The following is a 15,318-nucleotide window of genomic DNA, read 5'->3' as shown; positions in this document are numbered from 1 at the left end:
CATCAGTGTGAATCTGGGCTCACGTCATGACGCAGACATCAGTGTGATCCCGGGTTCACGTCATGATGCAGACATCAGTGTGATCCCGGGCTCACGTCATGACGCAGACATCAGTGTGAATCCGGGCTCACGTCATGACGCAGACATCAGTGTGATCCCGGGTTCACGTCATGATGCAGACATCAGTGTGATCCCAGGCTCACGTCATGACGCAGACATCAGTGTGATCCCAGGCTCACGTCATGACACAGACATCAGTGTGATCCCGGGCTCACGTCATGACGCAGACATCAGTGTGATCCCGGGTTCACGTCATGATGCAGACATCAGTGTGATCCCAGGCTCACGTCATGACGCAGACATCAGTGTGATCCCAGGCTCACGTCATGACGCAGACATCAGTGTGATCCCGGGCTCATGTCATGACGCAGACATCAGTGTGATCCCGGGCTCACGTCATGACGCAGACATCAGTGTGATCCCGGGCTCACGTCATGACGCAGACATCAGTGTGATCCCGGGCTCACGTCATGACGCAGACATCAGTGTGAACCCGGGCTCACGTCATGACGCAGACATCAGTGTGATCCCGGGCTCACGTCATGACGCAGACATCAGTGTGATCCCGGGCTCACGTCATGACGCAGACATCAGTGTGATCCCGGGCTCACGTCATGACGTCATTTCTGTATTAATAATAACATTTGATATGAATTCGGACACAAAGTACATACAATGTATCGCTGGTATATACAGGAAGAACGATTCTACAATATTTCAACGCCAACGACTGAGCGCAAGAATCCGCATCAGCCAATCCGCCTGCGTGGAGGAGCTCCAGAGAGCGATCGGATTGGCTGCTGCGGGCGACTGCGCGCCGCGTCACACCTGGAAAGGAGAAGGGGGCGGATCACAGAGTTCACGCAGGAATCTGACTTACGTGTCGGTCTCGTCCCAGGAGATGCACGTGTGGTTGGTGGTCGCCTGCGGAGAGGGGAGAAAAATGCAGCGTTAAGCGTCGCATGGAAAAGTGGGCGTCGGTCTCCCGGGCCGGCTCACAGCGGTGGGCGGGGCCGGGAGAGGCATTCTGCGCAAACATTAAACGACAATTCGATGAGCTGAACGCGGATTGTGCGCCCGGGGCAAGGTGATCGTCCGCCAGCGCTGGACACGGCTAATGATGGGTATTGATTCCACCACGCCAATGACACGCCGCCAATACCGCGACCTTGGGGGGCTGCGGAGCTGCAGCGACTGTTCATACACGCCATGGTACATGATGTAGACGTGTCATGCCGTTCTAAGGCCTGAAACATGTCACACCAGAACATGGCTGGAATCTGTCGGCCAATCGCCGCCATTCTCATCTACACTGACATGCGGTCACACCGATCCCACGCTGGAATGCTGCGACTTCCTGTGCAGTCACATGACTTCATTCCAACTCGAGGAGCGACTGGATGTCTGGGCAAGTCACACCTGAAGTCACGCGTGTACTGCTATAGAAATCGATGCGGGTCCAGCCGAGTCAGGATGGCACAGATATCAACCCTTTAATCACAGACAATACGGTGCGACTTGGCATGCGATTTCCAACTCGCATGTCATGGCACTATCACACGTCAAGTCGCATGTCATGGCAACATCACATGGCAAGTCACATGTCATGGCAGTATCGCATGGCAAGTCACATGTCATGGTAATATCGCATGGCAAGGCAACATCACACGGCAAGTCGCATGTCATGGCAATATCGCATGGCAAGTGGCATGTCATGGCAACATCGCACGGCAAGTCGCATGTCATGGCAATATCGCATGGCAAGTCGCATGTCATGGCAACATTACACGGCAAGTCGCATGTCATGGCAATATCGCATGGTAAGTCACATGTCATGGCAACATCACACGGCAAGTCGCATGTCATGGCAATATCGCATGGCAAGTCGCATGTCATGGCAATATCGCATGGCAAGTCGCATGTCATGGCAACATCACACGGCAAGTCGCATGTCATGGCAATATCACACGGCAAGTCGCATGTCATGGCAATATCGCATGGCAAGTCGCATGTCATGGCAATATCGCATGGCAAGTCGCATATCATGGCAATATCGCATGGCAAGTCGCATGTCATGGCAATATCGCATGGCAAGTCGCATGTCATGGCAATATCGCATGGCAAGTCGCATATCATGGCAATATCGCATGGCAAGTCGCATGTCATGGCAATATCGCATGGCAAGTCGCATGTCATGGCACTATCACACGGCAAGTCGCATGTCATGGCAATATCGCATGACAAGTTGCATGTCATGGCAACATCGCATGGCAAGTCGCATATCATGGCAATATCGCATGGCAAGTCGCATGTCATGGCACTATCACACGGCAAGTCGCATGTCATGGCAATATCGCATAACAAGTGGCACCCGGTGTGACCGGAGTCATGAAGGATGAAGACCCTCTGTGAGGATTCCCTGCACTCCGAGGATCACACATTTCCCTGATTGTCACGTCTAATATCGAACGATCACTTTGAGCCCAAATCACACTGATGCCGTGCGGAATTCGGGCACACGTGTGTCCTTCATAGTCTCCATACTGGGCACACGTGTGTCCTTCATAGTCTCCATACTAGGCACACGTGTGTCCTTCATAGTTTCCATACTGGGCACACGTGTGTCCTTCATAGTCTCCATACTGGGCACACGTGTGTCCTTCATAGTCTCCATACTGGGCACACGTGTGTCCTTCATAGTTTCCATACTGGGCACACGTGTGTCCTTCATAGTCTCCATACTGGGCACACGTGTGTCCTTCATAGTCTCCATACTGGGCACACGTGTGTCCTTCATAGTTTCCATACTGGGCACACGTGTGTCCTTCATAGTCTCCATACTGGGCACACGTGTGTCCTTCATAGTCTCCAAACTGGGCACACGTGTGTCCTTCATAGTCTCCATACTGGGCACACGTGTGTCCTTCATAGTCTCCATACTGGGCACACGTGTGTCCTTCATAGTTTCCATACTGGGCACACGTGTGTCCTTCATAGTCTCCATACTGGGCACACGTGTGTCCTTCATAGTCTCCATACTGGGCACACGTGTGTCCTTCATAGTCTCCATACTGGGCACACCTGTATCCTTCATGGTCTCCATACTGGGCACACGTGTGTCCTTCATAGTTTCCATACTGGGCACACGTGTGTCCTTCATAGTCTCCATACTGGGCACACGTGTGTCCTTCATAGTCTCCATACTGGGCACACGTGTGTCCTTCATAGTTTCCATACTGGGCACACGTGTGTCCTTCATAGTCTCCATACTGGGCACACGTGTGTCCTTCATAGTCTCCAAACTGGGCACACGTGTATCCTTCATAGTCTCCATACTGGGCACACGTGTGTCCTTCATAGTCTCCATACTGGGCACACGTGTGTAGTTTATAGGTGCAATCGAAGGTCCCTCACATACATACATACATATATGAGAGCCAATTCACCTCCCAGTGTGTTTTTGGACCCCGAGTACCGAGAGAAATCCCGCACAGTCACAGGGAGAACATGCAGGCGGTGCCGTGGTTGGGACTTGAATCAATGACCCCAGCGCTGCCTGGATCCTGTTCATGTATGCTGAGTGATGGGTCCGTGTGACCCTTCCATGTACGTATCCCCTCCCCCGGAGATCACACGACAACCCCGGAGATCACACGACAACCCCGGAGATCACACGACTCCCCCGGAGATCACACGACAACCCCGGAGATCACACGACTCCCCCGGAGATCGCACGACAACCCCGGAGATCGCACGACAACCCCGGAGATCGCACGACAACCCCGGAGATCACACGACTCCCCCGGAGATCGCACGACAACCCCGGAGATCGCACGACAACCCCGGAGATCGCACGACAACCCCGGAGATCACACGACTCCCACGGAGATCACACGACAACCCCGGAGATCACACGACTCCCCCGGAGATCACACGACAACCCCGGAGATCGCACGACAACCCCGGAGATCGCACGACAACCCCGGAGATCGCACGACAACCCCGGAGATCACACGACTCCCACGGAGATCACACGACAACCCCGGAGATCACACGACTCCCACGGAGATCACACGACTCCCCCGGAGATCGCACGACAACCCCGGAGATCGCACGACAACCCCGGAGATCGCACGACAACCCCGGAGATCGCACGACAACCCCGGAGATCGCACGACTCCCCCGGAGATCGCACGACTCCCCGGAGATCGCACGACTCCCCCGGAGATCGCACGACTCCCCCGGAGATCGCACGACTCCCCGGAGATCGCACGACTCCCCCGGAGATCGCACGACTCCCCCGGAGATCACACGACAACCCCGGAGATCGCACGACAACCCCGGAGATCGCACGACAACCCCGGAGATCGCACGACAACCCCGGAGATCGCACGACAACCCCGGAGATCACACGACAACGCCACCATCTGATCTCCTCCCCAGAAGAAGTACCATCTCTATTCCGGCATCTTCCAGGGACATCATCACTGCCTGGGATGGGATGTCGGCTCAGAGATCACACAATCATGTCAGTCCCGGTGTCTGTGCAGATCCCGGCCGTGTTCACAAATGCCACATTGTGACTTGCTACAAAGTTACACTGTACAGTCTGATCACTGGGGGAGGGGAGACTGAGGAAATGCCTCCTCCTCCTTCTACAAAGTTACAATGTACAATCTGATCACTGGGGGAGGGGAGACTGAGGAAACGCCCCCTCCTCCCTCTACAAAGTTACAATGTACAGTCTGATCACTGGGGGAGGGGAGACTGAGGGAATGCCTCCTCCTGCCTGCAGCAGACTGATGACATCATCCCAGCCTAGGCAAAGTCTCTGACTGGAGCTCCAGGACGGCTTTATAATGACAACATGAGGCGCATTATTTCACTGGATATTGTGAGATTGGGGAATCCCTCCTGCAGAGACAGTTTCGGGGTGACATCCCCAATATCTGCGAAACCCAACATTGATCTCCCGGCAGTGCTGTGCAGCGATCTCCGCCCTCCCATTGGCTGCTCAACCTTTTAATGAAGAAATACATTTATTCCTCATTCCAGGTGGTCAGCCGTGATCCCCGAAATCAAACACCCGAACCCCCCTGATCCCCCCCGAACCCCTCGATCCCCCTGAACCCCCCAAACCCCTCGATCCCCCTGAACCCCCGAACCCCTCAATCCCTCCGAACCCCCCAAACCTTCCAATCCCTCCGAACCTCCCGAACATTTCATGACGAAGTTCCCCGGGATGGAAATTCATCAGAAGCAACAAATCAAAGTCGTCTACTTACATTGTACAGGTGGGAGAACTCGATGTCCAGAGGGACGGAGGTGCTGCGGGGGGAGGGCTTCACCGTCACCGAAATCACCCGAGAATTCAGGACCGTCACATTCCTAGAAACCGGAAATATTATAAATGTATCAAACTAAGAAAATAACAAGAAAAAGACTTCCAACCAGATTCCTCCAGAGATCTCCAGGAGTCCCGTAATCTGACCCCCAATGTATCATTATTATACAGGATTTATATTATTATTATCATTATTATTATCATTATACAGAAATTATATTATTATTATTATACAGGATTTATGGAGCCAACAGATTGCTCAGCGCTGTACAATATAATGGGAGACAATACAGATCAATACAAGAGGGATAAGAGGGCCCTGATCCTGGGAGCTTACAATCTAAGAGGGAGGGGCTGATCCTGGGAGCTTACAATCTAGGAGGGAGGGGCTGATCCTGGGAGCTTACAATCTAGGAGGGAGGGGCTGATCCTGGGAGCTTACAATCTAGGAGGGAGGCCCTGATCCTGGGAGTTTACAATCTAGGAGGGAGGGGCTGATCCTGGGAGCTTACAATCTAAAAGGGAGGCCTTGATCCTGGGAGTTTACAATCTAGGAGGGAGAGGCTGATCCTGGGAGCTTACAATCTAGGACGGAGGGGCTGATCCTGGGAGCTTACAATCTAAAAGGGAGTCCTTGATCCTGGGAGTTTACAATCTAGGAGGGTGGGGCTGATCCTGGGAGCTTACAATCTAAGAGGGAGGGGCTGATCCTGGGAGTTTACAATCTAAGAGGGAGGGTCTGATCCTGGGAGCTTACAATCTAGGAGGGAGGGGCTGATCCTGGGAGCTTACAATCTAGGAGGGAGGCCCTGATCCTGGGAGTTTACAATCTAGGAGGGAGGGGCTGATCCTGGGAGCTTACAATCTAAGAGGGAGGCCCTGATCCTGGGAGCTTACAATCTAAGAGGGAGGGGCTGATCCTGGGAGTTTACAATCTAGGAGGGAGAGGCTGATCCTGGGAGCTTACAATCTAGGAGGGAGAGGCTGATCCTGGGAGCTTACAATCTAGGAGGGAGAGGCTGATCCTGGGAGCTTACAATCTAGGAGGGAGGGGCTGATCCTGGGAGCTTACAATCTAAGAGGGAGAGGCTGATCCTGGGAGCTTACAATCTAAGAGGGAGGGGCTGATCCTGGGAGCTTACAATCTAGGAGGGAAGGGATGATCCTGGGAGTTTACAATCTAGGAGGGAGGGGCTGATCCTGGGAGTTTACAATCTAGGAGGGAGGCCCTGATCCTGGGAGTTTACAATCTAGGAGGGAGGGGCTGATCCTGGGACCTTACAATCTAAGAGGGAGGGGCTGATCCTGGGAGTTTACAATCTAAGAGGGAGGGCTGATCCTGGGAGCTGACAATCTAGGAGGGAGGGGCTGATCCTGGGAGTTTACAATCTAGGAGGGAGGCCCTGATCCTGGGAGTTTACAATCTAGGAGGGAGGGGCTGATCCTGGGAGTTTACAATCTAGGAGGGCGGGGTGAGTGGTACAGTAGGTAGTCACTGTGGGGGATGGAGTGGTTGGAAGAGTAGAGGATTCCAGAATTAGCAGAGGGAGGGGTAGGCTTCCCTGAAGAGAGAGGTTTTCAGTGAACGCCGAAAGGCAAGTAGAGTAGGTGATAATCTGATAGATTGGGGTAGGGAGTTCCAGAGGATGGGTGATGCCCTGGAGAAGTCTTGGAGACAAGCATGGGAGGAGGAGACAAGGGAGCTAGAGAGAAAGAGGTCTTGCGAGGTGATATTTAGAGATAAAATCGGTGATGTAATTTGGGGCGGAGTTATAAATGGCTTTATATGTCAATGTTAGTGTTTTGAATTTTATCCGTTGGGCAACTGGGAGCCAGTGGAGGGATTGGCAGAGAGGGGTGGAGGACACTGAAAGGAGGCCAGTGGAGGGATTGGCAGAGAGGGGTGGAGGACACTGAATGGAGGCCAGTGGAGGGATTGGCAGAGAGGGGTGGAGGACACTGACTGGAGGCCAGTGGAGAGATTGGCAGAGAGGGGTGGAGGACACTGAATGGAGGCCAGTGGAGGGATTGGCAGAGAGGTGTGGAGGACACTGAGTGGAGGCCAGTGGAGGGATTGGCAGAGAGGGATGGAGGACACTGAGTGGATGCCAGTGGAGGGATTGGCAGAGAGGGGTGGAGGCCAGTGGAGGGATTGGCAGAGAGGGATGGAGGACACTGAGTGGATGCCAGTGGAGGGATTGGCAGAGAGGGGTGGGATTTACAGAATGGTTAGTAAGGTGGATGACTCTGGCAGCAGCATTCATGATAGACTGGAGAGGGGATAGCCTGCGATGAGGTCGGCCAATGAGGAGGGAGTTACAGTAGTCGAGGCGAGAGATAACCAGGGAGGGAATAAGTTGCTTAGTATTTTCTGGGGTTAGGAATGGCCATATCTTGCAGATGTTGCGGAGGTTGGAGATGTTGCGGAGGTTGGAGGTGTTGCGGAGGTTGGAGGTGTTGCGGAGGTTGGAGGTGTTGCGGAGGTTGGAGGTGTTGCGGAGGTTGGAGATGTTGCGGAGGTTGGAGATGTTGTGGAGGTTGGAGGTTGGAGATGTTGTGGAGGTTGGAGGTGTTGCGGAGGTTAGAGATGTTGCGGAGGTTGGAGGTGTTGCAGAGGTTAGAGGTGTTGCGGAGGTTAGAGATGTTGCGGAGGTTGGAGGTGTTGCGGAGTTGGAGGTGTTGCGGAGGTTGGAGGTGTTGCGGAGGTTGGAGGTGTTGCGGTGGTTGGAGATGTTGCGGAGGTTGGAGATGTTGTGGAGGTTGGAGATGTTGTGGCGGTTGGAGATTTGGCGGAGGTTGGAGATGTTGTGGAGGTTAGAGATGTTGTGGAGGTTAGAGATGTTGCGGAGGTTGGAGGTGTTGTGGAGTTGGAGATGTTGTGGAGGTCGGAGGTGTTGCGGAGGTTGGAGATGTTGCGGAGGTTGGAGGTGTTGCGGAGGTTGGAGATGTTGCAGAGGTTGGAGATGTTGTGGAGGTTGGAGATGTTGTGGAGGTTGGAGATGTTGCGGAGGTGAAGTCTACAAGATTTTGTCAGCAATTGGATCTGGGGCTGCAAGGACAGATGGAAGTCTAGGATTACACCTCGTACCCTGGCGTGAGGGGAGGGACTGAGGATGGTGTTAGCGATATTTATGGAGAAGTCGGGAAGGGGCGCGGGCTGGGGGGAATACTAGGAGCTCAGTTTTGGAAAGATTGAGTTTGAGGGAGTGGAGTGACATCCATGCCGATTTGTCGCTTAGTAGGCTAGCGATGCGGGTGGAGACTGAAGGGGTGAGGTGAGGAGGAGACTGAAGGGGTGAGGTGAGGAGGAGACTGAAGGGGTGAGGTGAGGAGGAGACTGAAGGGGTGAGGTGAGGGGTAGACAGATAGATTTGTGTGTTGTCGGCATAGAGGTGGTAGTTGAAGCCGTGGGAGTTTATCAAGTGACCTAGGGAGGAGGTGTAGATGGAGAAGAGAAGGGGGTCCAAGGACAGAACCTTGAGGGACCCCTACAGAAAGACAGAGTGAAGAGGAGGTGGCAGTGTTATAGGTAACACTGAAGTAGCTCTGAGATAGATAGGAGGAGAACCAGGAGAGAGCAGAGTCTCTGTGGCCAAGAGAGTGGAGTTTTTTGAAGAGGAGGGGATGGTCAACCGTGTCAAAAGCCGTGGAGAGGTGGAGTAGTAAGAGTACAGAGTAGTGGCCCTTGGTCTTTGCAGTTAGTAGGTCATTAGAGAGCTTTAGTAGGGGGGGGTGTCAGTGGAGTGTAGGGGGCAGAAGCCAGACTGTAAAGGGTCGAGAAGGTTGTCGGTGAGGTGGGAGGAGCTCAGGCATTGTAGACTAAGCTTTCTAAGAGTTTAGAGGTAAATGGCAGCAGGGAGATGGGTCTGAGGTTGTTCAGGTTGGTGGGGTCCAGGGAGGGTTTCTTAAGTATGGGGGTGATGTGTGCGTGCTTTAGAGGGGAGGGGAAGGTACCTGTAGAGAGGGAGAGATTGAAGATGTGAGGAAAGGAGAATAGGATGGAAGAGGAGGGTGACCAAAGGAGTTGTGAGGGGACAGGATCCAGGGGGCAGGTGGTGAGGCGGGCTTCTGAGAAGACCTTAAGGACCTCTTCGGTGGTAGCGAGGTCAAAGGAGGACAGTGTTGGGGGAGGTATGGTGTGAGGGATGCTAGGTGGGGTGGGTGTCTGTGTGGTGGCGATGTCCCTACGAATTGCGTCAATCTTGTTTTGGAAGTGGTGTGCAATCTCGTGGGCAGTGAGTGAGGTGCTGGGTGGGGGTGGAGGCGGAGAAAGTGGAGAGTTAAAGGAGAAGAGCCGACGAGGACTGAAGGAGAAGGTATTAATGAGGGTGTTAATGTAAGGGACCTTCTTCCCACTGACCCCCAATGTAAGGGACATTCTTCCCACTGACCCCCAATGTAAGGGACATTCTTCCCACTGACCACCAATGTAAGGGACATTCTTCCCACTGACCCCCAATGTAAGGGACATTCTTCCCACTGACCCCCAATGTAAGGGACATTCTTCCCACTGATCACCAATGTAAGGGACATTCTTCCCACTGACCCCCAATGTAAGGGACATTCTTCCCACTGACCCCCAATGTAAGGGACATTCTTCCCCCTGACCCCCAATGTAAGGGACATTCTTCCCCCTGACCCCCAATGTAAGGGACATTCTTCCCCCTGACCCCCAATGTAAGGGACATTCTTCCCACTGACCCCCAATGTAAGGGACATTCTTCCCACTGACCCCCAATGTAAGGGACATTCTTCCCACTGACCCCCAATGTAAGGGACATTCTTCCCACTGACCCCCAATGTAAGGAACATTCTTCCCACTGACCCCCAATGTAAGGGACATTCTCCCCACTGACCACCAATGTAAGGAACATTCTCCCCACTGACCCCCAATGTAAGGGACATTCTTCCCACTGACCCCCAATGTAAGGGACATTCTTCCCACTGACCCCCAATGTAAGGGACATTCTTCCCACTAACCACCAATGTAAAAGACCTTCTTCCCACTGACCCCCAATGTAAGGGACATTCTTCCCACTGACCCCCAATGTAAGGGACATTCTTCCCACTGACCACCAATGTAAGGGACATTCTTCCCACTGACCCCCAATGTAAGGGACATTCTTCCCACTGACCCCCAATGTAAGGGACATTCTTCCCACTGACCACCAATGTAAGGGACATTCTTCCCACTGACCCCCAATGTAAGGGACATTCTTCCCACTGACCCCCAATGTAAGGGACATTCTTCCCACTGATCACCAATGTAAGGGACATTCTTCCCACTGACCCCCAATGTAAGGGACATTCTTCCCACTGACCCCCAATGTAAGGGACATTCTTCCCCCTGACCCCCAATGTAAGGGACATTCTTCCCCCTGACCCCCAATGTAAGGGACATTCTTCCCCCTGACCCCCAATGTAAGGGACATTCTTCCCACTGACCCCCAATGTAAGGGACATTCTTCCCACTGACCCCCAATGTAAGGGACATTCTTCCCACTGATCACCAATGTAAGGGACATTCTTCCCACTGACCCCCAATGTAAGGGAAATTCTTCCCACTGACCCCCAATGTAAGGGACATTCTTCCCACTGACCCCCAATGTAAGGGACATTCTTCCCACTGACCCCCAATGTAAGGGACATTCTTCCCACTGACCCCCAATGTAAGGGACATTCTTCCCACTGACCCCCAATGTAAGGAACATTCTTCCCACTGACCCCCAATGTAAGGGACATTCTCCCCACTGACCACCAATGTAAGGAACATTCTCCCCACTGACCCCCAATGTAAGGGACATTCTTCCCACTGACCCCCAATGTAAGGGACATTCTTCCCACTGACCCCCAATGTAAGGGACATTCTTCCCACTAACCACCAATGTAAAAGACCTTCTTCCCACTGACCCCCAATGTAAGGGACATTCTTCCCACTGACCCCCAATGTAAGGGACATTCTTCCCACTGACCACCAATGTAAGGGACATTCTTCCCACTGACCCCCAATGTAAGGGACATTCTTCCCACTGACCCCCAATGTAAGGGACATTCTTCCCACTGACCACCAATGTAAGGGACATTCTTCCCACTGACCCCCAATGTAAGGGACATTCTTCCCACTGACCCCCAATGTAAGGGACATTCTTCCCACTGACCCCCAATGTAAGGGACATTCTTCCCCCTGACCCCCAATGTAAGGGACATTCTTCCCCCTGACCCCCAATGTAAGGGACATTCTTCCCACTGACCCCCAATGTAAGGGACATTCTTCCCACTGACCCCCAATGTAAGGGACATTTTTCCCACTGATCACCAATGTAAGGGACATTCTTCCCACTGACCCCCAATGTAAGGGAAATTCTTCCCACTGACCCCCAATGTAAGGGACATTCTTCCCACTGACCCCCAATGTAAGGGACATTCTTCCCACTGACCCCCAATGTAAGGGACATTCTTCCCACTGACCCCCAATGTAAGGGACATTCTTCCCACTGATCACCAATGTAAGGGACATTCTCCCCACTGACCACCAATGTAAGGAACATTCTCCCCACTGACCCCCAATGTAAGGGACATTCTTCCCACTGACCCCCAATGTAAGGGACATTCTTCCCACTGACCCCCAATGTAAGGGACATTCTTCCCACTGATCACCAATGTAAGGGACATTCTTCCCACTGACCCCCAATGTAAGGGACATTCTTCCCACTGACCCCCAATGTAAGGGACATTCTCCCCACTGACCACCAATGTAAGGAACATTCTCCCCACTGACCCCCAATGTAAGGGACATTCTTCCCACTGACCCCCAATGTAAGGGACATTCTTCCCACTGACCCCCAATGTAAGGGACATTCTTCCCACTGACCACCAATGTAAGGGACATTCTTCCCACTGACCCCCAATGTAAGGGATGTTCTTCCCACTGACCCCCAATGTAAGGGACGTTCTTCCCACTGACCCCCAATGTAAGGGACATTCTTCCCACTGACCCCCCAATGTAAGGGACATTCTTCCCACTGACCCCCAATGTAAGGGACATTCTTCCCACTGACCCCAATGTAAGGGACATTCTTCCCACTGACCCCCAATGTAAGGGACATTCTTCCCACTGACCCCCAATGTAAGGGACATTCTTCCCACTGACCCCCAATGTAAGGGACATTCTTCCCACTGACCCCCAATGTAAGGGACATTCTTCCCACTGACCCCCAATGTAAGGGACATTCTTCCCACTGACCACCAGCGTAATTGGGTTTCTAGGGTTCCTCTGCCCTTCCCACAGCTCTGCGCTCTCTTTCCTTGTGCAGATTGATTGGTCACCCTGGTCTAGTCTCCGCCCCCTCCCATAGTTTTCTGTAGTGGGTGGGGCCTGCTCAGCCCCTCCCACAGCTCTGCTTTTTGCTCAGGCTATATACAGCCCAGTGATGATGTTACTGCTGCTTTTACAAGGTAATATCTGGGTTTGAAAAGGCATTCGGCCCACTCAAGGTGGATTTATATCCTGTGTGGCAATGGAAGAAAATATTTCAGTGAATGTTTTTTGACTCCGGAGTTCTTCTTTATCGGTCCAGCCTAATGTATTAGCCGACTTGTCTTCGGAATGCTAATAATCCATCTTATTTCTTCACCTGAAATTCCCTTTGAATTGTAATTATCGGCTCTTCAGATGAAGCCGAATTCCCGCCTCGTCCTCCATACAGCACATCTGAAGTCGGTGAAAGACGGTAATAAGGCTTCAGATCTGAGATCCCAATCATCTGATAATCACATGCAGGAAATGAAGACTTCTCCTCCATTACCGAGGAGAATGAGCGCGGAAATTGTGGAAATGCAGAAATTAGAATTTATACAGGATGGGGGGGGTGGAGTTATCTGATTATTTGGGGGAATTTGTAAGGTTCTGACCAAGACCAGTACAAGGCCAAATCAAGACCAGACCTAGACCAGGACCAAAGCAGACCTAGACCAGACCAAGACCACAGCAGATCAAGACCAGACCTAGAATAGACTAGGCCAAGACCAAACCTTGACAGTGATCAAGCAAAAACCTGATCAAGACCAAACCTAGACCAAGACCAAAGCAGACCTAGACCAGACCAAGACCAAAGCAGACCTAGACCAGACCAAGACCACAGCAGACCTAGACCAGTGCAAGACCAAAGCACATCAAGACCAGATCAAGACCAGACCTAGAATAGACTAGGCCAAGACCAAACCTTGACAGTGATCAAGCAAAAACGTGATCAAGACCAAACCTAGATCAGACATAGACCAGACCAAGACCAGGTTTAATTGGATTTGGCACCCAAACCTTTGTAAGGTTCTGACCAAGACCAGACCAAGGCCAAATCAAGGCCAGACCTAGCCCAAGACCAAATCAGACCTAGACCAGACCAAGACCACACCAGATCAAGACCAGAGCAAGACCAAGCCTAGAATAGACCAGGATAAGATCAGACCTTGACCATGATCAAGCAAAGACCAGATCAAGACCAAACCTAGATCAGACATAGACCAGACCAAGACCAGGCCTAATTGGATTTGGCACCCAAACCTTTGTAAGGTTCTGACCAAGACCAGACAAGACCACACCAGATCAAGACCAGAGCAAGACCAGACCTAGAATAGACCAGGATAAGATCAGACCTTGACCGTGATCAAGCAAAGACCAGATCAAGACCAAACCTAGATCAGACATAGACCAGACCAAGACCAGGCTTAATTGGATTTGGATTTGGCACCCAAAACTTTGTAAGGTTCTGACCAAGACCAGACCAAAGCAAAACCAAGCCTAGACCTAGACCAGAGCAAACGAAGACCACACCAGATCAAGACCAGACCAAGAAGAGACCAGGCCAAGGCCAGACCTTGACCATGATTAGCCAAGGACCAGACCAAGGCCAAACCTAGATTGTCATTAGGATTTATATAGCGCCAACAGTTTGCGCAGCGCTTTACAACATAAGGGCACACAGTACAGTTACAATACAGGAGGATTCAGAAGGCCGGCTTGTTAGAGCTTACAATCTAAGATCAGAAATAGACCAAACTAAGACCAGAACTAATTGGATTTGGATTCAGCACCCGATCCTTTGTTATGACCAAGGTCAGAACAAGACCAGACTAACTTTCATTAACCCTTTATTTTTGGTCTTGGTTACGGGATATGTCTAAAGGGGACAGTGCAACATTTTTTTTTATTTTTGACACTTATTTATATTTTGTACTCATACATATTTGTTCTTTGGTATACACTAAATTGCAATAAGCCTGAATTTTATTTCAATTTGAATTTGTTTAAGACCAAATCTAGACCATGATCAAAACAGACCAGACCTAGCTCTGAGAAAACCAAGACCATATAGGACCAGACCAAAACCATACCAGCCTTAGACCAAAACCATGACCAAGACGAGACCATGACCAAACCGAAACTAGACCAAGATCAGACCTAGACTAGACCAGACCAAGACCAAACCAAGACTAAACCAGATCAGGCCATGACCAGTGCAAGACCATACCAAGAATAAAACCATATCAGGCCAGACTGAGACCAGACTGTGACGGGAGCAACTTTTGGGGGTGGGGGGACCTCTGTATCATCTCCCCAAATCATTATGTTTAACCCGCCCTGTGCCTGTTAAGGGTTACAGGGTGTGTATGTGAATGTCTGAGTACTGTGTATAGTGTGTGTTCCTTTGTCTAGGCCACATGGCTGTCCATTGTCTACTACCATGTGCTACCCCCCATGGTGCTGTGTCTTCCTGCCCAGCGAACTATTATGGGATGTACTGTTTGTGTATTGGTGTGGGGGTTGGTCAACGTCCTTTGCCACATGGTTGCATCCCATTGTTCTGTGTCTGGTTGGATGGGGAGGGGTGATGAGGTGTTTCCTGCCTATACTGTAG

The 15,318-nt window shown here is 51.7% G+C and overlaps 1 protein-coding gene across 1 annotated transcript in view; it reads right to left on the bottom strand.

Moving 5' to 3' along the window:
• Positions 1-809: 809 nt before the first annotated feature.
• LOC149435389 (adhesion G protein-coupled receptor B1-like) overlaps positions 810-15,318 on the bottom strand; it is a gene marked incomplete at its 5' end in the record, with an annotated part of 89,801 nt that continues 75,292 nt past the window's right edge. The window contains 3 exon segments of the mRNA XM_089662703.1: positions 810-888; positions 941-984; positions 5,346-5,448. Coding sequence (XP_089518829.1) covers positions 810-888; positions 941-984; positions 5,346-5,448 — 226 coding nt within the window.

Source organism: Staurois parvus, unplaced genomic scaffold (assembly GCF_062004578.1).
Source record: "Staurois parvus isolate SC_StPar_1 unplaced genomic scaffold, SC_StPar_1.0 ptg001522l, whole genome shotgun sequence".
In the NCBI taxonomy this organism is placed as follows: domain Eukaryota; kingdom Metazoa; phylum Chordata; class Amphibia; order Anura; family Ranidae; genus Staurois; species Staurois parvus.
This window is presented reverse-complemented; position numbering and strand designations above follow the sequence as displayed.